A 24,327-nucleotide genomic window follows, 5' to 3' on the forward strand; every position below is an offset into this window, starting at 1 on the left:
ATTTTTGGTGGCGATGACAACATGCTGCCGCTGTCTGAATCAGACGGCGAAGCAGTAACAGTGACAGCAGGTAGAGGGCAGGACAAACAGGACGACACAGTAACGGCCCTGGCCATAGGACAGATCCCAGCATCTACACAAAGATATCCCGGGTCATGGTGCAAATGCAAAAAAAAAAGGTCAAAAGGTAAGAGGTCAACACAGATCAAAGAGCAGGAACATCACACGGTTTAGGAGTTTTGATTTTTTTTAAACAAGGAGAAAACCACAGTTTACTGCTACACTCAGAAAATATACAGATGGTTAGGGCTGTCCCAAATATGAAAAACTAAAAATTGCTTGTCTTGAGGTTTTTGTTGACCAATGTAGAAATCCATTCAATATAATTTATTTTTTTCCCATTCACAAACTGTGATCTCAAAATCAATACAATCAAGGTTGCGCAGTTAGATGATAAAAAACCCTAAAATTTTTTAAAACTGATGACTACGGTTTCTGAATTCTAAGATGCTGAGATCTTTAAGCAGGAGGAAAGGTACCTCAGACTTCTTTCTACGGTATTCTGTTGATGTGCATAATCCCTGGTATAAAAATATAAACAGCATTCACTAACTCATATTTCTACAGTGCCAAACATCTAGATTTTTTGGTCATTTATGAAACAAGAAAGAAACAAGAAACCAGTCATAGTAGGCTACACTAAAAATGTCCTAATCAAGTAACATTGGTGGAGACATCTGTTAAGGGGGCTGACTATTGGAACAGCCCGCCAAAACAATTTGGTATGGTACACTCTACAAATTTACATGTTACACTGAGTGGTACAGAGTTGGCGGACAGGTCATGCTTTTGACAGTTATAACATAATCACAAAAAAGTAATGAAAAAGAAACAAAGAGAACAAGAAATTGCCTCACAGGAGTATAGCAGGGAGTAGCTGTGGAAGAGGTTGGTGTGTTTTTGTGTGTGTGTCTCTACCTGCCGGGACGGTGGCTCCGGGCTGTGGTCTCCAGACAGGACCAGATCCTGGAGTTCTGGCTCAGTCCTCTCCTCTGCTGGAAGTCCACCACTAGCCTCGCTGTTCTAAGAGACATGTATGCATATGTATTAATATGCACACACACACACACACACACACACACACACACACACACACACACACACACACACACACACACACACATACAGTATTCTTCTTCTGCATTGCACTTATTCTTTTCTCTTCATTTGCAATCATTTTTGTTTCTTAACCCCCCCACCACCACCACTCGCTCGCTCTTTTTTGGATCTACTGTTGGAACAGCAAATGAGGACTCTGTTACAAAAGACTGTTAGCTCCACATCTATTGTGTTGTCTACCTCATACTGCAGGCCTCCTCCCAGGGCATCCAGGTCCAGGTGGAGATTCTTTAGCAGTCTGGCTGAACCGCGAGTACTGGGCTGAAAAAAGGGACGGTATCAACTCAATAACATGCTGAGCTATCCACTGCAGCAGCTCGCCTCTTTTTAACATTGTCACTCTTGTAGTCGAGTTACATCATACCTCAGTCTCTGACATTTTGCCATCATTGTTGTCATCGTCATCTAAGCCAGGCAGAGAGGGAGAAACCCTCTCCTCCTGCCTACTGCTTAAAACGCTAGATCCTCCACTGCTCCGAGGACCCTAGCAAATAAAAGAAGCACACGTGAGAACTTTATCGCAACACATCCAAAGCTTAGGGAGGTCGATCCCCATTGGGACTTACTAAAGGAGTCCTATTCTAAATAAACTTGACTTTTTCTTGCCCCTCCATAAGTGAACTCCTAAACTGTTATGTCCTGCTATAGTTTCCATATCTAAAAATTGCAAGATGTTTTGGTTTTGCATTATTAGTGATTTCATAACTGGGAACATTTGAATGCTCGAACTGCTCCAACCAATTATCGTCAACCTACCGTGAGTCCAACCATTGGACAACTCCCGTCAGTCCAAGCCCACCTACCAAAAGCAGGGCATTTTTTCTGTGTGGAGAAGGAGGCTGTTCAATGAAAATTAACTGATTTCGAATTTTTTATATTACCCTGTTGTAGATTGTGTTCCCCTCAAATGTGATTTTTGGATTTAAAAACACTGGTTGTTCCCACACCTGCTTCACATTTTTACATTCATACTGCACACATTTCACAAACTCTCCCCACGCTTCCAACACCTCCTCGTAAAACTCAGACACTCCACTCGACATACATTTCTTCATTTGCACATACACGCCACTCTCCCCACACTCTCCATATTTATAAATTGTCTCTCTTAAAAACACCTTCCATATATGATCACTCTTGTTTCTTAAATATCTAACCATCATTTTCACCCGAAGTGCTTTCTTTTTCACCCCTACATTGATTAACTTCAACCCACCATCTTCATAGTCATTTTCCATCACCTCCTTTGCTATCCTAACTCCCTTCCCATCCCACAGAAAATCACTCACCATTCTTTCCATCTCCTTCAACACTCTCTCAGGCACATCCAACACATTCATTGCATACACAATCATACTCATAACTAATCCATTCACAACCACCACCGTTCCTTTCAGCTTCAACCCTCTAAGTTTCCAAAACCCCAATGTCTTCCTAACCTTAGTCAGTATCTCTTCATACGGTGTATCTCTCCCTTCCTTATCCTCAAGTCCTAAATTCACACCTAACACCCTGAAAAAAGGAACTCGGCGTTCAGAGGAAGGATTAGTCAAAAAAAGAATCTGATTGATGGAGAGGACAAACACAAATAACCACTGGTGTAGCTTTTCCTCATGTGAGAGCACTGAAAGAAGTGACATAATTACTTTCACTGCCAGAAGGGGGAGACAAAACTTCACCACTGTAGGTTTAAATGGGGGGGGGGGGGCACTTATGTGAAGAGACCACACGGGGTAGGCTGTGTGATTCAAAATTAGAACTGCACTAACAGGCACCATACATGTGGTATGAGTGATACCACATATCACTACAAGAATGGTTTAAGGTGTAATGTTATGTTTATATCCACTCTTAAAGGAGTGACTGTAAACTCTGTGAACACACACACCAGGTGCCTATTATGACATTGAGCTCTTACCCCTAGGGATGTCTTGAGGGGCTCCAGCCCCCCGGGGTTGCCAAGGGAACCCCGGAGGGCGGGGGTAGATCCAGGCAGAGGACCGAGCCCAGGAGCATCCAGACCTCTCAAAGGAGCCAGGCTACCCAAAGAGGATGGCAGTGGTCCCAAGGTCAAACTCAGAGGCTAGAAGCGGGGAAAAATAGTCAGGTGAGCAAACACACAAACGGTGGATAGTGTAAGATGAAGAACTAAGATGTATTTATATATGGATATGAAATTGTTCCATACAGGATCTCAAAGGATTTCATAGTACCTAAACGTTGTACACAATGAAAGGAATTACTTTAGTCACATATTTTATAACACATTTTTTGGGGACATGGTATCATCCCTAGAGACATGTAACTATTCAATCTCCAAAATATTTTCAGCCAAGTCCTAACAGCGACAAATCCCGAAGATTAGCATACTGACATCTTTTGTGATAATGGTGACTGAATAGATGTTTAGTCACTCCAAATCCTAGAGATATACACTACCGTTCAAAGTTTGGGATCACCCAAACAATTTTGTGTTTTCCATGAAAAGTCACACTTATTCACCACCATATGTTGTGAAATGAATAGAAAATAGAGTCAAGACATTGACAAGGTTAGAAATAATGATTTGTATTTGAAATAAGATTTTTTTTTACATCAAACTTTGCTTTCGTCAAAGAATCCTCCATTTGCAGCAATTACAGCATTGCAGACCTTTGGCATTCTAGCTGTTAATTTGTTGAGGTAATCTGGAGAAATTGCACCCCACGCTTCCAGAAGCAGCTCCCACAAGTTGGATTGGTTGGATGGGCACTTCTTGCGTACCATACGGTCAAGCTGCTCCCACAACAGCTCAATGGGGTTCAGATCTGGTGACTGCGCTGGCCACTCCATTATCGATAGAATACCAGCTGCCTGCTTCTGCTCTAAATAGTTCTTGCACAATTTGGAGGTGTGTTTAGGGTCATTGTCCTGTTGTAGGATGAAATTGGCTCCAATCAAGCGCTGTCCACTGGGTATGGCATGGCGTTGCAAAATGGAGTGATAGCCTTCCTTATTCAGAATCCCTTTTACCCTGTACAAATCTCCCACCTTACCAGCACCAAAGCAACCCCAGACCATCACATTACCTCCACCATGCTTAACAGATGGCGTCAGGCATTCTTCCAGCATCTTTTCATTTGTTCTGCGTCTCACAAACGTTCTTCTTTGTGATCCAAACACCTCAAACTTGGATTCATCCGTCCACAACACTTTTTTCCAGTCTTCCTCTATCCAATGTCTGTGTTCTTTTGCCCATCTTAATCTTTTTCTTTTATTGGTCAGTCTCAGATATGGCTTTTTCTTTGCCACTCTGCCCTGAAGCCCAGAATCCCACAGCCACCTCTTCACTGTAGATGTGGACACTGGTGTTTTGCGGGTACTATTTAATGAAGATGCCAGTTGGGGACCTGTGAGGCGTCTGTTTCTCAAACTAGAGACTCTAATGTACTTATCTTCTTGCTCAGTTGTGCAACGCGGCCTCCCACTTCTTTTTCTACTCTGGTTAGAGCCTGTTTGTGCTGTCCTCTGAAGGGAGTAGTACACACCGGTGTAGGAAATCTTCAATTTCTTAGCAATTTCTCGCATGGAATAGCCTTCATTTCTAAGAACAAGAATAGACTGTCGAGTTTCAGATGAAAGTTCTCTTTTTCTGGCCATTTTGAGCGTTTAATTGACCCCACAAATGTGATGCTCCAGAAACTCAAATCTGCTCAAAGGAAGGTCAGTTTTGTAGCTTCTGTAACGAGCTAAACTGTTTTCAGATGTGTGAACATGATTGCACAAGGGTTTTCTAATCATCAATTAGCCTTCTGAGCCAATGAGCAAACACATTGTACCATTAGAACACTGGAGTGATAGTTGCTTGAAATGGGCCTCTATACACCTATGTAGAGGCCCATGTACCCTATGTGCCTATGTACCACATTAGCAATGTATAGAGTGTATTTCTTTAAAGTTAAGACTAGTTTAAAGTTATCTTCATTGAAAAGTACAGTGCTTTTCCTTCAAAAATATGGACATTTCAATGTGATCCCAAACTTTTGAACGGTAGTGTATTTTAAATGAAACTGTAGCCATTAATGAGTCAACACCTTTGCTATCACCATATCAAAAATACACACATGTGAACCAGGGTTTTAACTATTAATGTTGTGGGTCAGTTGGAAAAAAATTTCTACAAGCTTGGTCTGCCATAACTCTTTGTTGGCCATAACAAATATTCAGCTACTTCAAACTCACTACTACCTGCCTCATTTAGCATTTTGTTGTAATGGAGATATAAAACATGATGCGCCACATCAATTTTCTTGGAAGAATCCAACCCAACATTAAATGAGAAACTACGAGAGGGTTTATGAATTACATATCCATGGATTAGCAAATGTTTTAATAAGCCAATGACAGCAAATAACTAAGGGGACACTTGTTTGCATGTAAATCTTCAGGATTATAGTTTTAAAGACATCGAACAAATGTTGATGATGTCTCCATTTGTGACAAGTCACTCCAATTTTTAACATTTTTAACATGCTTTCAGCTTTCAATCTTCTTTGAGGAAAGCATATCTCTCTCTCTCTCTCTCTCTCTCTCTCTCTCTCTCTCTCTCTCTCTCTCTCTCTCTCTCTCGCTCTCTCTTCGAACTTTCTGAAATTCCTACTCAACCTTATCTCAGCTGTCCATCGACATTTTCTCTGACCTCCTCTCCTGACTAAATTTAAGAGAGCGGCTGCTGGAGGCACAGTTGAGGCAACAGTGAAAAAGTCACAGAGCAGAGAGCAGCCGAGGTGGGCTCTCCCTCTCTCTGCTTATCTCTCAGTATTGCTTTTCCATCAAGTCCTGTCCCAGCTGTTCAAACACAAGCTCTCCTGTCTCTTCCCTCTCAGGCCATTCAGATGAAAGGACCTAGGTGACCAGGAAGGGACCGAAAGCAGAATGTAGGGCAGGCTGTGGAGTGTACATAGCACACAGGAGAAAACATGGAACACCTGATCGTTGGACTTCACTTAAGCAAATGAGGAAACTAGGGAGGAGGGGGCGAGAGCGCAGGTATGGGGGGAGTCAAAGGACCTTGAACCCAAATGGGACCAAAGTGGCAGTGGACTGGTGAGTCGAGGATTCAAGCTGAACACAAGAAATGGACAGCATTGAGAGGCAGGTGTGAACGCAGTGGCACACCTGATGGATAGAGATGAGGAAAATGGTCCCACTCCCAGTCATTTCCATCAAGTAGAACACCTTTTCTCACTCCATCCATCCTCCTCTTGCTCTTGCACTCTAGACAACATGCCAAAGGTGTTGAGAGGTGAAAGAATGAGGGTATAGAGAACAGGTTTCTCTCTTCTGCTCTCATCCAGTTCATCCTGCCCATCTTCCCCTTTCATCTTTCCCACTACCTCTCTCGAACAGTTTTCCCTCTGTGCCTGTCTCTTCAACATCCCACTCTCCTCTTCATCTGCTGCTGCCTTTGGCCTTTCCTGCTGTTGATCCATTTACAGAACCTCCAATAGTGCACTCTCTTCTCCATTTTTTTGTCCTATAGCACTGACTCCCCTGACTGTTACTCCAACAGCAACTCAAAATCTGTCTCCTAAATCTACTTCTTTCACCCTTTTCTTTTCTATCGCTCTTTCTTTTAACTCTGCTTCAATCATCAGCACCTCCCCATCTGCTTCTCTTTCCTCCACCTCTTAGTTCTCCTCTGAGCTTTCATATTCCCTCAAACACCATCCCCTCTTCCATCTCTCCCTCCTCAAACTCACTCCTGGGAATGCTAGCTCCTGTCTGCAGTTGGAAGTCTGGAGATGCTGAAGCCAAGGCAAGGCCTTTTCACCTTAGGATGAGGTGGAAAAAATGATGGGTCAATGTCTGCTAGGATATTTTCTTGGTCTAAGGGAAAAGATAGGTAAGAAGGACTGCTGCACCATTGGGGTGGGGAGAGGATGAGGTATGGGTAGACTGTCTAGATGGGGAGGAGGAGGAAGTGGAATATGAGGAGGCGGTCACTGACTGCCCATCTGCTTTGCATTTATTCATTTTTGAGTTTTTTCCCTCCACCTACACACTATTCAAAGGATAAGAGGAAGCTTGATCACACAGAAACAGATTAAGTTAGTTAAATTAAACATTTAGTAAACTGTATTTGAATTAAACAATTCAAATACAGACAAGTGAGTCAGCCCTCTTGCTTCACTGATAAATATTCTAAATAGGTTTCATTATGCCATCTCCCAGATGACTGCGCTCTTGAAAACAAATGGCTAGCTAACTAGCTGACATTGACCAGCTAAAAGGCATCTGATGTAAATGGTAATTTCTCCTCATTCAAACAGTAATTTCCCAACATGCTTTGGTGACTCAGTGAAATAGCGATGCATTTTTGACTTAAGGGGCATTTTTTTTCCACATCAGTGAACAACTTACAACTAAAACCACCTGCCTAATATTGTGTAGGTCCCCCTTGTGCCGCCAAAACAGCTCTGACCCATCGAGGCATGGACTCCACAGGACCTTTGAATGTGTCTTCTGGTATCTGGCATCAAGATGTTAGCAGCAGATCCTTTTAAGTCCTGCAGTTATGAGGTGGGGCCTCCATGGATCGAAATTGTTTTTCCAGCACATCCCACAGATGCTTGATCAGATTGAGATCTGGGGAATCTGAAGGTCAAGGCAACACCTTGAACTCTTTGTCATGTTCCTCAAACCATTCCTGAACAATTTTTGCAGTGTGGCAGGGCACATCATCCTGCTGAAAGAGGCCACTGCCATCAGGGAATACTGTTGCCCTGAAGGGGTTTACTTGGTCTGCAACAGTTTTTAGGTAGGTGGTACATGTCAAAGTGACATCTACATAAATGCCTGGACCCAAGGTTTTCCAGCTGACCATTGCCCATAGCATCACATTGCCTTCACCAGCTTGCCTTCTTCCCATAGTGCATCCATCTCTTCCCCAGGTAAACGATTTATCAGACCAGGCCAACTTCTTCCACCGCTCCAAGATGCAATTCTGAGGCTCATGTGCTCATTGTAGGCACTTTCGGCAGTGGACAGGAGTCACCATGAGTACTCTAACCTGTCTGCGACTACACAACCCCATATGCAGCAAGCTGCAATCCACTATGTGACCTGACACCTGTCTATCTATCATAGACAGCATTAACTTTTTCAGCAATTTGAGCTACAGTTACTTTTCTGTGGGATCGGACCAGACAGGGTAGCCTTCACTCCCCATGCGTATCAATGAGCCTTGGGCACCCATGACCCTATCGCCGGTTCACCAGTTGTCCTCCATTGGATCACTTTTGGTAGGTGCTGACCACTGTATACCGGGAACACCCCACAAGACCTGCCGTTTTGACCCAGTCGTCTAGCCATCACAATTTGGCCCTTGTCAAAGTCGCTCAGATCCTTATGCTTGCCCATTTTTCCTGCTTCCAACACATCAACTTCAAGAACTGACTGTTCACTTGCTGCTTTATATATCCCACCTCTTGTCAGGTGCTATTGTAATGAGACAATCAATGTTATTCGCCTATCTGTCAGTGGTTTTAAAGTTTTAGCTGATCAGTGTATATAAAATAAAAAAGTGGTAGAATTTACCAAAGACAACTAAGTGAATAGTACTACAGTGGAGTGAACAAATACTATCCAAAAGAAAGCACACTCAAGCACAGTCTAGTCCACTTCTAAATGATTGTAAACAGCAAAACTCAAAATGTATCACCCATCCTCAGAGAGCCTATGTGATGTAACCATTGTCTTTACAGCCCATCAAAAACTCAATCACTCACTCCAGTGTTTAACGGCTCCTTTTTTTTCTCCTTCTTTTCCTTCTTCTCTTTTTTTTTCTTCTTCTCCTTGTCCTTTTTCCCCCCTGGACCTCCTGAAACGGCGGCCGTGAGCTGGACCCGCTCACGCTCCTGGACCACAAGGCTGCGGTAGTGCTCATCACAAGGATGATCCCAGGTGGACTGACCAGTGGAGAAATTAAAGTAATACAGATCCCCTGTCACATCCTGGCTGTGAGAGAAGGAGAGGGTGAACAGGAAGGGGTCAGTTCAGTACTTCAAGTAGGCCCAGAGAAGTGGAACAGAAGAGGGATGGATGGATAGGTGGGTGGGTAGGCAAAAGAAAAAATGTTACTGCTGCATGTATAGCTAGCTTTCACTTGAAAACAAATGCTAAACCAGGTGGTCGCTAAGGTTAAACCTTGCCTGAAAGCAGATGTTAAGAAATTGTCTGTGTTGCACAGTGCAATTAATGAAATCATCTATATTTGGAAGAATTTTGTGACACTAGCAGTATGGATATTCTCTTTTTGCTTTCACTTGAGGATATTATTTAGTTTTACCATCCAACCAGTCACTACACTGATTTCACTGATTAACATACCTCCAACCAAAAAGGACAGAGAAATCAGTGAAATCAGCTGGTGTATTGTCTGGTTGGAAGAAAAAACAGTATACTTTCATCTCAGCCCTCCATGGCACATGGTTGCCCAGGTCCGCTCTACAGGGAGGTCATACTGTAGGGTCAGCTACAGAGCAGTGGTTCTGCAGAAGCTGGTGGTGGTTGAGTATCATTGGTCAGTAAAACTTTTAACAGGATAGAGGCTCACAGACACTGGTCTCACTTTGCTCAAAGAACCCCAGTCCATCAGTTGAAGGATGATCTGTCTAATCACTAGGATACCCTGCTGCCCTAGTGTGGTTGCACAGAAAAATAATTTAAACTCACACATATGTCTGGAGTGCTACATTTGTCAGAATTAATCTTACAAAATCTTGCTATGGCATCCTCTTCAATATACTTTTATTGACTTTTGCAAGTTTTGCAGAATCAACATTCAAATTCAAATCTCTTTAATCTGACATCTGGCTACAAAAGCTGACAATGTTGTATTACTGTGTTGTCATCTGTGTTAAGCATGCAGTCCTACTGCAGCTGACTTCTCCTTAGATATGTTTAGCAGGTTGCTATGGGGTTCATGGTTCAGGTCTCAAGAGTTGTCCTTCACTTTTTATTGTTTTCAAGGCCACAAGACCTTGAGTTACATTCAAACAAACTGACGTAAACCACACTTCCTGGGGTATTAGACATCGATGGAACATTTAAGTTCTATGTAGCCCTGCAAAATAGCTAATGAAATGGGAACGAAAGACTTATTGATGATCAGACTGTTTAGAAATCATCATTTAAAGATCAAAGTCCCAAGCAAAACATAACAATAAGCATAATCCCTCTTGATCTAAGTTTCATATTTACAGTTGCTAACTTGTACTTCCATACATCTCCACAACACATCATAATTAACAACTATGGTCTAGAGCAGGGGTGGGTAATCTTATCCAGAAAGGGCCGGTGTGGGTGAAGGTTTTTGTTCCAACCAAGCAATTACACACCTGTGTCTCCTAATTAAGTTCCTCAGCAATGACTCTACTGGTCGATTGCCCTCCCCCTGTCTAAAGCCTTCTATTTTCGAGATGTTGGACTGAGGGTGGACGAGCTGTCAGGGCCTCAATTCCTATTCTCCCTCCTTACCAGGGTTTCCACTCACGAGGCAGCGGAGCAACAATGCCCTCCCTTGCCAGCCACAACAGCTCTGGCTCACTGTCAGGATCCATGCCAATCTCTCTCGCATACTCGTGGATTTCTGGGGAAAGAATGAGATATAAAGAAAGAGAGGGGAAAAAGATAAATGACAAAATAAGCAAAGAGTGGAGAATGTCTTTATGCATGCTCAATAATCCAGGTAAGAAAATCAAAGTTCAATCAGTTCATCTGGATACAACCTTTATTGACAGATACATTTCATCACTCATCTAAGTGACCGCTTCATTCTAAACTGACTTCAGGTATCCCACCTTTATAAACTGTATTGTATGCAATTGCACTGTTTGTTTGGTTTTTTATTTTTGGATGACTCAACCTCCCCCCAGCTCCCCACACTTAACTGTGAGTCTGTGGAATCGCAATCATTTTCAAATATATTGTGGCGAGCTTGCATGGAGTAATGGATGAGACACAAGCTTTCTCTTAATGTCAAACCTGCATCCCATACAGCGCATGATTAATAGGAGTGGCTTTTATTTTGACACCTCTTAACATTTAACAAAATAAACATTACAATGACCCCCCCCCCGAGGTCACAACCGGCGATGTCAGTCTAAGTCATGGTCCTAAGGTCAGTCAGTGAGTAAACAGTCCTCTAGCCTGTCCGAGTCAAACCCCCAAATAAACAAGATAAATAACAACAATTAACACATGAACACCACATCACTGAAACAACAATTCAAACTCGAACATTAATAATCCCATGAGCCCTTGCACTCCCCCAGCACAGAACCATCGACAGTCAGAGCAACCGCCTCCTCTGGTTGCTACATAGCGCCCCCCCCCCCCATCTGAGGCTGACCCCATCACCCAATACATAGTCCCTTAAAAGCTCAGGGTGCCATCACTGTTGAACAGGCTGCCTGGGGCTCACAGGAAGTGCAACTGGGGTGCTGCTGTCACCCCCCTCCCCAACAACAGGCAGTGCAAGTGGGTGGTATCGGGAGAGTCTGTCCTGGTGCAGCACCACCATGTGTCCCCGGCCAGACATGCGCACCCAGTACACCAACCACACAACCTCAAATAGTCAGCCCACGACCTCACCAGGCCCCCGCCAGTGACTGCGAAGCTTGGGGGAAATCCCCTTCTTGCAAACAGGACAATACACCCATACTTTGTCCCCTGGCATGAAGGCCTGCCCAAGGCCCCGTGTCATAGGTTCTCTTCTGTTGCACTCCAGAGTTGGCCTGGGCCCGGCGGGTGTAGTCGTGGATCACCTGCAGGCAATCCCTCAGTCTCCGGGAGTAGTCCATTTCTTTTCCTCCCGCAATCTCAGGCTCGGGCAGGGCCCCGAACACCAAGTCTACCGGTGTTCAGAGCTCCTGCCCAAAAATGAGGGCAGCAGGCATGCACGAGCTGGACCCCTGGACAGCAGTCCGGTAGGACCGCAGGAACAGGGGCAGGTGGCAGTCCCAGTTCCGCTAGTGTAAGCTGGTGAAGATGGCCAGGATGTGGTTGAATTGCTCCACCAGGCTGTCGCTTTGAGGCTGGAGTGGTATTGTCCTTGTCTTGTTCATCCCCAGCAGCTGGCAGACCTCACTGAAGACCTGGGACTCAAAGTTCCACCCCTGGTCGCGGTGGAGCTTGGCAGGAACTCTGAAGCAGGCAAACATCTTCCCTCACCAGCCTCTCCGCTGTCATGGTGGCACTCTGATCCAGCACCACGTACACCTCTGGCCACTTCATGAAGTAATCCATAGCCACAAGGACATAGCAGTTGCAGGAGTCATGACGGGGAAAGGCCCAAGGATGTCTACCCCTACTCGCTCCATTGGGGCCTTCACCGAGTACTGCTACAGTGGGGTGCGGGAGTGCTGGATTGGTCCCTTCTGGGCAGTGCACGTGTAGCTCCACATCTCGTCGACAACCAGGCCATTAGAACTCGGCACTATAATTGATAACAAGCTGAACTTGGATTGTAATACCAATTTGCTATGCAAAAAAAGCCAGCAGCACCTGTTTTGTCTGAGGAAGCTGGCTAAGTTCGGTGGTCCCTGATGACTTTGCTCCACAGCTCTTTTATTGAGTTGGTTATTACTTTTTCTTTTATTGGTTGGTATGCCTCTCTCAATCTTAAACAGAAAAATGAACTAACAAAGGTGATCAACGTCTGCAGTAGTATCACAGGTACCCAACAGAAAAGTCTGTCTGATTTATATAATAAGCGGAAGATAAGGAAAGCAGAGTCCATCCTGTGTGTGACAGCACCAATCCCCTGCACGTAGAGTTTCAGACCTTGCCTTCTGGTTCCTGCTTCAAATACCCAGTAGTCAAAACCAATAGATAAAAACACTCCTTCATTCCCTCAGCCATTTCACTGCTAAACTCCAATAGTAAGAGGTAATACCAGCTCGACCTTGATAAACACTGTTAACACTGTTTACTGTTGCATTGCTTTTCGTTGGCTTTGTTCTCCTCACTACATGTTGTATTTGTTTGTATTTATTTGCCTTATGTGTTCTGTGGCGTGTTTGTGTATTCAAATGTTGCCATTTCTACACAACAATTGCCTCTCTGGGAACAAATAAAACCTACTTGACTTGACCCACCCCCTGAGTCAGTGAAGGGTGTTGGTGTTGCTGTAGTGCACTGCTCCCATCGAGCCATGGACCATCTGGAGAACCTGGGGACGGTGCACACGAGGCACCAATAGCTGCAGGAGGTCATTCCCTCATCCGGGAGCTTGCCACCTCCAGTACGCCAACCCATCATGGAGTTCAAAGTTGCCCCATTGAGAGTGGTAGGCCTTTACCTCGGGCCCCAGCGCTGACACCTCTATCCACCGCCCCATCTCCAGGCAGCCTCCCACCAGCACTAGGGTCACATCTGCCTCCTGCTGCTGCCTCATTTTTTGCCTGGTCAATGGGAACCACATCCCCTCGATGCTGGCAGTCTGGACGGCCACCACTGTTGGTGTCTTCTGGCCCTATTCCTCTTGCCACAGGCAGCAGTGGGACTCCAAGGGAGAGTGCGTCGGCATTGCCATAATGTCACCCCACCCTATGTTGGATTTTAAAGTCATACGAAAGGCCTCCAGCCATCAGGCCACCTGGCCCTCAGGATGCTTAAAGTTCAGGGGCCAGGTAAGTGAGGCATGGTCCGTGCAGATGAGGACATGGCTGCCATGCAAATATGGCTGGAAGTGCCATACTGCCAGGATCACTGCCAGCAGCTCATGTTGGGTGACGCAGTAGCTCTTTTACACCCAACTCAGGGCACAACTGAAGTAGGCCACGGCATGCTCCCAATCTCCTCCCCACTGGAAGAGGACAGCCCCAATCCACACATTGCTTGCATCAGTGTCCACGATGAAGAACTTTTGGGCATTGAGGTAGGCCAAGAGTGGGGCTTCGGTGAGAGCCACCTTGAGTCGGGTGAAGGCTGCAGCACAGGCATCATCCCAGTCGAAAGGTCAGCCCTTGTCGGTCAACTGGTAGAGTAGATTGGCGATGGTGGCGAACTCCCGGACGAAACGGTGGGAGTACGATGCCAGGCTTGCTTCGCAGCTCACCGACATTAGCTGGGGTTGGCCAGTCTCAAACTTAGCTGGGTCGGTGGCTATGCCACGTGCACTGACTACGTGGCCCAGGAACTTTGTCTTCCTTGTCAGCAGGTGACATTTTACGGGGTTCAGCCACAGCGCTGCCCAAGACATGACAGTAAGGACCTCACGCAGGTTGGACAGGGCTCCGTCGAAGTTGTTGGCATGTACCAACAGGTCGTCGAGGTACATGACAGAACGGCTCTGGGGTACGTCGACCAGCACTCTCTCCATTAGCCATTCAAATGTAGCTGATGTATTGCAGACTCCAAACAACATGATGCAGAACTGCCACAGACACTGCCCGATGGTGAAGGCAATGGTGAAAGATGGTGAAAGATGGTTAAGGCGGTCTTCGGTCTTGCGTCAGGGGCCAGCTCCACCTGCCAGTAGCCGCTGCGCAGGTCGAGGAAGCTGAACCAGCTGGACCCTGTGATGTGGTCAAGGGCGTCATCGATTCGAGGGAGCAGGTAAAAGTCCTTTTTTTGTGACAGCGTTAAGATGTCAATAGCCCACACAGAACCGCCATCTGCTGTCCTTCTTCCTCACCAAGACAGCTGGAGCTGCTCATGGACTGTCGGGAGGGCTCAATCACCTCGGTAGCAGCCATCTTGCGGATTTTGTCCTCTGGCGCTTAGCGAGGGCCAGCAGATGGGGGTGCAGACGGATGGACTAGGCAAGACCGGTCTTGTTGGATCAGCCCAGTCTGCCTGCAGTCTTCGTCTCTAGCAGTGAAAATGTCCGCATGCATATTCATCGAGGAGGCGTTTTTTAACTGGTGGCGCTGCTGTGGGTCAAGGCCATCGCTGCCGCACTGCCATATGTCATGTATGGCCTCAGTCATCTCAGCGGAGGGCAGGATGCCACGCTCAGCGGTCAGGGCTGAGACAGGTTGGGGTGGTGCAGGGCTACTGGTAGTGGGCGTGCTGGCGGGCAGCTTGGATGATGGCCTGGGCCACTGGGGTGGCAGCTGCTTGGTGATCGGCTCATTGGTCTTTGGGCCTGTTCTTCCCCTGACCGGACTGGAGCACCACGGTCTTCGTACTGAGGATGATGGTTGCCCCCAACACATTAACAAAGGGCTCCCCAGTGGGTCAGCAGGTCCAGGACGTGATGCACTGGTAGGTGAAATGGAAACCTCCCTGTTCATCTGCACCGATAACGTCGTCACGCTTCAGACCAAAATGGAGCAGCTGTCAGCTGAACTGGTAAGAGTGGACAATAAATGCGAAGATCTTGAGGTGAGATCACGGCGCAATAATGTAAGGATATTGGGAATTTCAAGGGCTCAACCATCTCCTCCACTGCAGCGGCTATCTCCACTCTGCTAAAAAGATGCTCTTAAACTTGAAAAAGAGCCCCTCTTGGACCGCACTCACCGCACTCTCCAGTCAAAGCCAAAACCAGGTGAGTGCCCTCGTCCCATAATCACTCGACTACATTATCACACGGACAGTGTCAATATCTTGCAGTGAGCCAGAGCCAAACAATGGATCAAGATTGGGGACATGTCTGTCTCTATCTTCCCCAATCACACTGCGAAGACTGCCCGCGCCGCCTTCAATGATATCCGACGCCAGCTCCGTGAGATTCCGGGGATACGTTTTGGTCTGCTATACCTGGCATGCCTCCGGGTTACATATAATGGTGCCGAGAAGGAGTTTAAGTCACCAGAAGATGCCAGCGCATTCATTAAGACACTGAGCAAGTAAAGTGAATTGAGGGAAAACATATAATGCTGATGATGTTACCATGCAGGTAGACAATTACTAACTCTTTACTCCATACAGTGCTGCTTGAAAGTTTGTGAACCCTCCAGACACGGTCACCGTTTTTGTAAAAAACATTAAAATAAGCTTATTACACATACATCCAAATCCCAATTTGTAAAGCACACCTTCCAAATAATGGACACACACACAAAAGGAGATATATTTTCATTATTTAATTCAACAAAGGTGGTTTATTTCACAAAAACTGAAAATTTAACATGTACAAAAGTATGTGAACCCTTGTATTAGTAGCTTGTGGCTCCTCCTTTTGAGGCCATTACTTCAACCAAACGTCTTCTGTAACCACTAACCAGTCTCTCGCATCTGCTTATGGGGCTTTTTGCCCACTCCTCCTTGCAGAACTCAGCCAGTTGAGAGAGGTTGGAGGGACATCTGGTATGTACCAACTTCTTCAGGTCTCACCACAACATTTCAATTGGATTAAGGTTCGGACTTTGACTGGGCCAATCCAGAGTACGAATCCTCTTTCTCTGAAGCCATTCCTTTGTAGTTTTGCTGGAATGCTTTGGGTAATTGTCTTGTTGCATAATCCATTTTCGTCCCAGCTTCAACTCCCTGACTGATGGCAGGAGATTCTGGTCAAGAATTTGTTGATATGCCGGAGAATTCATGGTTCCTTGGATAATATGGAGTCGTCCAGGTCCAGAAGCAGAAAAGCAGCCCCAGACCTTCACATTTCCACCACCATGCTTCACTGTTGGGAGGAGGTTCTTTTCTTCATATGCAGTGTTGGCTTTTCTCCAAACGTGTTGGTTTTGATTGTGACCAAATAATTCTATTTTGGACTCGTCTGCCCAGAGAATGGACTTCCAGAAGGCCTCTGGTTTGTCCAAGTGCTCTCTGGCATAGTTGAAATGGGCAGCTTTGTTCTTTTTTGAGAGCAGAGGCTTCCTTCTAGCAACCCTCCCATGAATGTCATGGCTATTCAATTTTCGTCTGATTGTAGATGCATGCACATTTGTCCCAGATGCTATCAGAGGTCTGCAACTCTCTAGAGGTGATGTGTGGGTTGGCCTTTACCTGATTTATTATTTTTCTGGTGCTTCTGGGTGATAGTTTTGATGGGTGTCCACTTCTAGGCAGAGTTGCGGTCATGTTGAAGGCCCTCCATTTGTAAATTATTTGTCTTACAGTGGATGGATGGAGCTGGAATCTTTTGGAGATGGTCTTATATCCCTCCCCAGACTGATGAGCTATCACTACCCTCTTCTTCATGTCCTCGGATATCTCCTTTGCTCTCGGCATTGTTGATTTGTATGGGACCACAGTGGTTTGGTTGGTTTCCTCTCTCTTTTAATTAGTGCAGGCCAAACCCTTTCCCAAGGATGTCTCATTTCATTGGTCTGCTTAAATGATTAATTAAGCACCCAAATGTGTTTCACCTGAGTCTGTTACCTGCTTGACTTAACCAATGCAGATGGGGGTTCACTTACTTTTGCACATACCCTAATTCCATGTTTCGTGTAGTTTTTAGGCTACTTAAACAAGTCCCACTAAACAAGTACATGCAACTGATAAACATATATCTGACATTTCATACATAAAAACTGGTGATGATAGAATAAGAAAATCATGGTAAAACAACAGAAAAATCTAAACTGCTCAAGGGGTTCACATACTTTCAAGCAGCACTGTATATAGTTTGTGGGTTTTTATTTTTACCTTTTTATATGATCTACAGTCTGTGGGTATTACTTTTACAGTCTGATTTTCATCCCCCCCCCCCATTCTGTGGTCTTTCTTTTGCTTCTTCATATACAGACTGTGGTCTCTTCTTGCTTCTAAATAGACAGGCTGTGGTCTTTGTTTTTACCTGTTGATATTTAGGCTGCTATTTTTATTTTTTGCCTGTTAATGTGCAAGCTGTGCTTCTTGTTTTGCCTCTTCATATACAGACCGTGGCCTATGTTTTAGACTGTTTGAGGCCCTTGTTTTATACAGTGAGTTGTTTTTATTTTCCCTCTTTATAAACAATCTGAGGTTTTCACTCTTACTATCTTATATACAGTTTGTTGTTTTTCCCTTACCTTATACTGTCTGGGGTTATTTTCATCTCATTATATACAGTCTGCGGTAATTGTCACCCCATTATACACAGTCACTGGTGATTACTTTTACTTGTTTATATACTGTTTGTATTTTTTACTTTTGTGTGAATTTGTTACTTGGTGCCTTGCTGTTTGTCATTACTAGGTTTTGCAGGAGCCCAAACCATAGTCATTTACTATAAGTCAATAGCCGTAAGCATATATGTTAGGGATTTGACTCCTTGTGGAGTTAGCACTGGGTTCACCATCGTTTGGGGATGGGGGTGTGGTAAGTGCTATGAGGGGAGGGGGTGGGGCAGTTTGGTGTTCGAGCTGATCAGTCCGTTAGAGGTTTGTGCTCGTTTTTTTCCGTTTGTTTTCTTGCTGTGTTATTCCTTTTTTTTTTTTAAATCTTTTCTTCTTTTTCCCTTTCTTTTTCCCTTTCTAGAGGGGTGTGGGCGGGGCCCCACATTCTTTATCCTCTTATATTTAAATACTTAATATATGGCCACTAACATTAGTAATTCAGGAATCCCTCATATTGCCTCTTCTGTGAGGTTTGTGAGCTGGAATATTAAAGGCATGGGGAGCCCAATTAAGTGATTGAGAATATTTACTCATCTAAAACGACTTAAAGCTGATCTAGTATTTCTGCAGGAAACCCATATGCAAACCTAGGACCAGGTCAGATTATAATGCCCCTGGGTCTTTGAAGCGTTTCACTCAAATTTCATCTCTAAAGCCAGAGGTGGCCATTTTAGTTGGCAAGTCCATTCAGTTTTCAGCTTCCAAAGTTATATCTGATAGAAATGGTAGATATTTAATCATCTCTGGCACACTGTCTCATATTCCCATCCTATTAATTAATATTTATGCCACAAATTTTGACAACCCAAACTTTATGAATAAGCTATTTGAGCGTCTCCCATGACCTTATGACCACAGCTCCTGCCTGCCGCATCTGCAATAGAGGCTTTGAACATGGCCCACTCAAACTCCATGTCCCCAGCCTCCCTCAGGACACACGAGAACTTCTTCTGGAGGTGGGAGTTGAAGACCTCATGAACAGGGGCCTCCGCCAGACGTTCCCAGTTCACCCTCACTACACGGTTGGGTTTGCCAGGTCTGTCTGGCAGCCTTCCCCGCCATCTGACAACTTGATGTCGTACCCAGGTTTATTGGATCCATATCGCAGTGTAGCTTGCAATAAACTTATAGGATTGCTAAAATCAGGGCAGCATGGTAGCGCAGCGGTTAGCACGGTTGCCTCACAGCAAGAAGGTCCTGGGTTTGAGCCCCAGGGTAGTACAACCTTGGTGTGTCGTCCCGGGTCATCATCTGTGTGGAGTTTGCATGTTCTCCCCATGTCTGCGTGGGTGTCCTCCGGAGGCTCTGGTTTCCTCCCACAGTCCAAAGACATGTAGGTCAGGTGAATTGGCCATACTAAATTGTCCCTAGGTATGAATGTGTGTGTGTGTGTGTGTGTGTGTGTATATGTCGGCCCTGTGATGGCCTGGTGGCCTGTCCAGTGTGTCTCCCCGCCTGCCACCCAATGACTGCTGGAATAGGCTCCAGCATCCCCGCAACCCTGACAGCAAGATAAGCGGTTCAGATAATGGATGGATGGATGGATTTCTAAAATGGCACCATCCGTAGGAGGCTTTAGTTAAAGTTATATTATTTTATCATTTTAAATTTTGGTAAAATTTTTGGTGCAATTTTTCTGCTTTTGACAGCTGTCGAAGCACCACCGGACATCTGGGTCAGTCAGGTTAGGCTCAGACCTGGGGGAGAAGTTAAACTTTAAGCAAAACGGATGATTTATACCATAGGTGCGTGAATTGAAACTAGCCCAGTTTGCGGGATGGTCTCCCAACCACACCACCAGGCTGCTCTTGTCAGTGGCTGGTATATTTGTCTTTGCAACAAACTGCTTTGGCAGGTAACTATTGACTAGTGTTGCCAGTCAATTTTGGAGTGTAACGGTCAATGTTACAAGGGAACTGACTGCAGTTGAATCTAAGCAATGACTCGATTTTGTCTTCATTATCAGCAGCAATGGCAGATTTCAAAAATAATAAAAATCCATACACTCAAGAGGCTGTGTTTCACATTTCTATCTGACAACTCTGTTCATAGCCTCTAAATACCTTGGTCAGAGGGGATATAATTCTCATCATAGTCCTCTTCAAGAATAAGCTGGTTTCCAATAAGAGCAGGTGCAGACATGGTTGCTGAAGAAAGAGAGAGAGATTAATAACGAGTGAAAAAAGAAAGGAGAATAACTTTGTCAAGTCAATTTTATTTGTATAGCCCAATATCACAAATTACAACTTTGTGACAACATTGCAGAAAGCTGCACATGGCAGCTTACTAACGTTTTTGCTGAGCTGTGCAAAATAAACAAATTCTGAAGAAAGTGCATTTTATTGCTTGTCAACTGGCTAAAATAAGGAGCTTAATGTAACAAATTAAGATTCCTTTCATTTCAATGGCTTTTCTATACCAAGGCTTGCTAGCTGAGGTTTTTACAGCAAACAGGTACATAAACTTGCGACCAAGGGTGCATCAGCTGGAAAAGCATAATGCGATCTCAACAAATGAACGCAGTGATCGTGGAACGGTCTGGGGTCCATGGATGCACCGGAGAGCAAAGAAAGCTGTAATTTTACTAGCTTAATTCAGGGAAGTTTAGCATCTCAGCTAACTTCAATCTCAGATGTACGCCATCAATTAAAAAGTTAAATCGCTAGTTTAAGTAGTTAAAGAAAGGCGTTAAACGATTAACCTACCGAGTTTTAAGGTGTTTTCTCACTCGCCAATGGGGCAGCTGCAATTTCTTTCATTCGGGTAACGGGCACATCTTCTAGCAAAGAGAAAAGATGCGCCGGTTTAGCTAACTGTCAACGACAACAATTGTAGCAGATCTCCAAGGACGCTCAATCGTCTTCCTGTTGACAGCGGCTGTGCGTATTCTAAGATCTGCTCTGTGATTGGCTCAGCGTTCTCCAAGATCTGCTCTTTGACTGGCTCAGGGGTCTCTAAAAATCTATTCTGTGATTGGCTCACCCGTCTCTAAAATCTGCTCTGTGATTGGCTCAGTGTTCTGTAAAACATGTTTCCGAGAGCGTTGAGAGGAAAATTTTGACTCTCCATTAGTGATCTGAGCGCTCTGTTTATTCTACCCCGGGTGTTTCTTCTCTCTCTCTCTCTCTCTCTCTCTCTCTCTCTCTCTCTCTCTCTCTCTCTCTCTCTCTCTCTCTCTCTCTCTCTCTCTCTCTCTCTCTCTCTCTCTCTCTCTCTCTCTCTCTCTCTCTCTCTCTCTCTCTCTCGTAGGGGAGGTTTTCTCCAAGCACATTTTAATTCTGGAGTTTAAATATAAACAAACATTAAAAGAAAAATGTCAACTAATGAACTTTATCTTGGGACAAGCAAAAATGGCTATAAGCAGAAAAAGGAAGATCGATAACTCAGTAGACATTGATGTAAAATTGCTGTTTACTAGAATGGTGAAAGCCATGATGATGACTGATTTTAATTATTACAGAAAAATGAAAGATATCGAGCAATTCAGTATTATCTGGGCTCATGATGATAAAGACAACCAACTTGTATTTTCTGGAGAATTGATGTGATATGTTTATTTTCAGGTATTTATTTATTTGCTTATGTTTTGAATATGATTGTATTTTTTAAAATAAAAGTTACTTTTAAAAATCAAATCTCTCTCTCTCTCTCTCTCTCTCTATATATATATATATATATATATCGATTTATCTATCTCACTCTCATTTTATATTTCTATTATTTTGTTTATTATTACTCTTTGTTTATGTTGTTAACTTCACTGGTATGACATATGCCCCTTCTAATTTCCCATACAATATTGTATCATCTCTGTTCCCACATTCATTGTAATTTTGATATAGTGACAATATGCACTTTTTTGTACATGTTGTTCATTGAAATATTCAAAGGAATGAGCAGGCGTGTACAGTTGATTCAGCATTGCCTGTTCTCTTTTAAAGATACTCACTCCCTGTTAAAAAGATAGTTTTTTTCTTTGCTAATAAAAAACTTAGTGTGTAAAGTTTGTTGTGATCCCATTTTATAGTTGATAAATAATGGCATTTCTGACTCCATTAATAGTAACACCAGAGCTGATGCTTTTTCATGCCTCCTACTACTGCTACTACTACTATTACTTTCAGCTGTTCCCGTCAGGGGTCGACGCAGCGGATCATCTGTTTCCATTTCTTCCTGTCCTCTGCATCTTCCTCTGTCACACTAGCCACCTGCATGTCCTCCCTGACCACATCTATAAACCTCCTCTTTGGCCTTCCCCTTTTCCTCTTCGCTAGCCGTTCCATATTCAGCATCCTTCTCCTAGTATACCCAGCATCTCTCCTCCACACATGTCCAAGCCATCTCAGTCTTGCCTCTTTTGCTTTGTCTCCAAACCATCCAACCTGAGCTGTCCCTCTAATATACTCCTTCCTAATCCTGTCCTTCTTTGTCACTCCCAATGAAAATCTTAGCATCTTCAACTCTGCCACCTCCAGCTCCGCCTCCTGTCTTCTCATCAGTGCCACTGTCTCAAAAACCATATAACATAGCTGGTCTCACAACCATCTTGTAAACCTTCCCTTTAACTCTTGCTGGTAACCTTCTGTCGCAAATCACTCCTAACACGCTTCTCCACCCACCCCACCCTGCATGCACGCTATTCTTCACCTCTCTTCTGCACTCCCCATTACTTTGTACAGTTGACCCCAAGTATTTAAACTCAATGCCTTCTTCCCCTCTACTCCTTGCATCCTCACCATTCCACTGTCCCCCCTCCCATTCACGCATATGTATTCCATCTTGCCCCTACTGACTTTCATTCCTGTTCTCTGCAGTGCATACCCCCACCTCTCCAGGCTCTCCTCAACCTGCACCCTACTCTCGCTTCAGGTCACAATGTCATCCGCAAACATCATAGTCCACGGAGCACACTCTCCTCACTTGTCAGCACAAAAGCATGATGGACTACCTCTGCAGCCACTAATCTCTATTTATTTTTATCATTATTTAACTGTTTACATAGATAGCCATTACTTTTAGTGGTTTTATTTAGATCATATCCTTTTCTCAAAGCTGTGTGTCATCTAAAGGACTGGTTGCATTCAACAAGAAACTTTCATTTATGATTTGGCTACTCAACATCCCCTTTGTCATCCATTGTAAAAGTGTGGGGGTTTATTCATCTTCTATGTTTCCATTGTATTTTCACACAATTATGAGATTTGTTTAAGAGATTCAATTTATTCTAAGTTATTCTATTTATTTGACATTGTTTCTTTTTCACCGTTTCTTTCATCTGTTTTTTCACTATCATATTATTTCATCATCATCCTTAGCTCCGTACTCTATTGCTTTCAACACAAAAGTTTATCTTTCTCTTTAGGGCCCTTTTAGTTTTTTGTTTTGTTTGTTTTTTTGTCATTGTTTTGTGGAAAGTCCAATAGACATGACTTTTCCGATATGTGATTTAAGTCTTTTTGAAGATTTTGAAGACTGGCTGGCGACACCCTTTTTGAGTACATGTGGCAGGAAAGGTATTTTAAATTGCTGACATCCTACAACCAGGATGTGTGTTGTATAAGGGCAGAAGGTGCCAATATTTTTTTTTCCCAAAGAGAAAGAAGTGAGAGGTGTACTGAATGCCACAGTCACAGCTTGGGGGGGGGGGTTGTCATTTTTATGTTCAGGTGTTCTTTAACACTTAGTTGTTGAGTGGTTCCTTTGTTCAGCATTTTGTCACCCAGACATGGCAATGAAACAGCCTTTGTATCTCTCTTGATAAAAAATCCTTCTTGTGCATCCCATCATTCAACTGAATGCTAAATTTCAAGATGGAACAACTTACACTTGTTGTTACATTTTATAAGGTGTATTTATTGAGCGGAATCATCGCGGCAAATAAATATGTTGTTTTATGTCAGTGTTACCGCCCAATCACATTGAACACCTGGTCTAAACCAGAAGATGGCAGAAGTGAGGGGCACTTACAGTTTGACCACAATCAAGCCGGAATTTGGCAGGGGCCAAATTGCTTTGGCACCTCACAGCGTGACTGATTCCGCTTGAATGATGAGAAATCCTTTGGTTTTATCTTTCTGACATGTACAATTACACTGAGGTGGTGCACTGA

At 44.2% G+C, this 24,327-nt stretch overlaps 1 protein-coding gene across 1 annotated transcript in view; it reads right to left on the reverse strand.

Moving 5' to 3' along the window:
- LOC130115234 (centrosomal protein of 164 kDa-like) overlaps nt 1-21,050 on the reverse strand; it is a 49,816-nt gene extending 28,766 nt beyond the window's left edge. Inside the window, exons 1-8 of the mRNA XM_056282851.1 lie at nt 20,924-21,050; nt 20,282-20,365; nt 10,699-10,810; nt 8,949-9,177; nt 3,098-3,262; nt 1,544-1,663; nt 1,360-1,440; nt 979-1,083 (exon numbers count right to left, since the gene is read on the reverse strand). Of these exons, the coding sequence (XP_056138826.1) occupies nt 979-1,083; nt 1,360-1,440; nt 1,544-1,663; nt 3,098-3,262; nt 8,949-9,177; nt 10,699-10,810; nt 20,282-20,360 (891 nt within the window). The 5' untranslated portion in view covers nt 20,361-20,365; nt 20,924-21,050. The remainder of the gene's footprint in view (nt 1-978; nt 1,084-1,359; nt 1,441-1,543; nt 1,664-3,097; nt 3,263-8,948; nt 9,178-10,698; nt 10,811-20,281; nt 20,366-20,923) is intronic.
- Nucleotides 21,051-24,327: the final 3,277 nt, after the last annotated feature.

This window comes from Lampris incognitus, chromosome 7 (genome assembly GCF_029633865.1).
Source record: "Lampris incognitus isolate fLamInc1 chromosome 7, fLamInc1.hap2, whole genome shotgun sequence".
Lineage (NCBI taxonomy): Eukaryota > Metazoa > Chordata > Actinopteri > Lampriformes > Lampridae > Lampris > Lampris incognitus.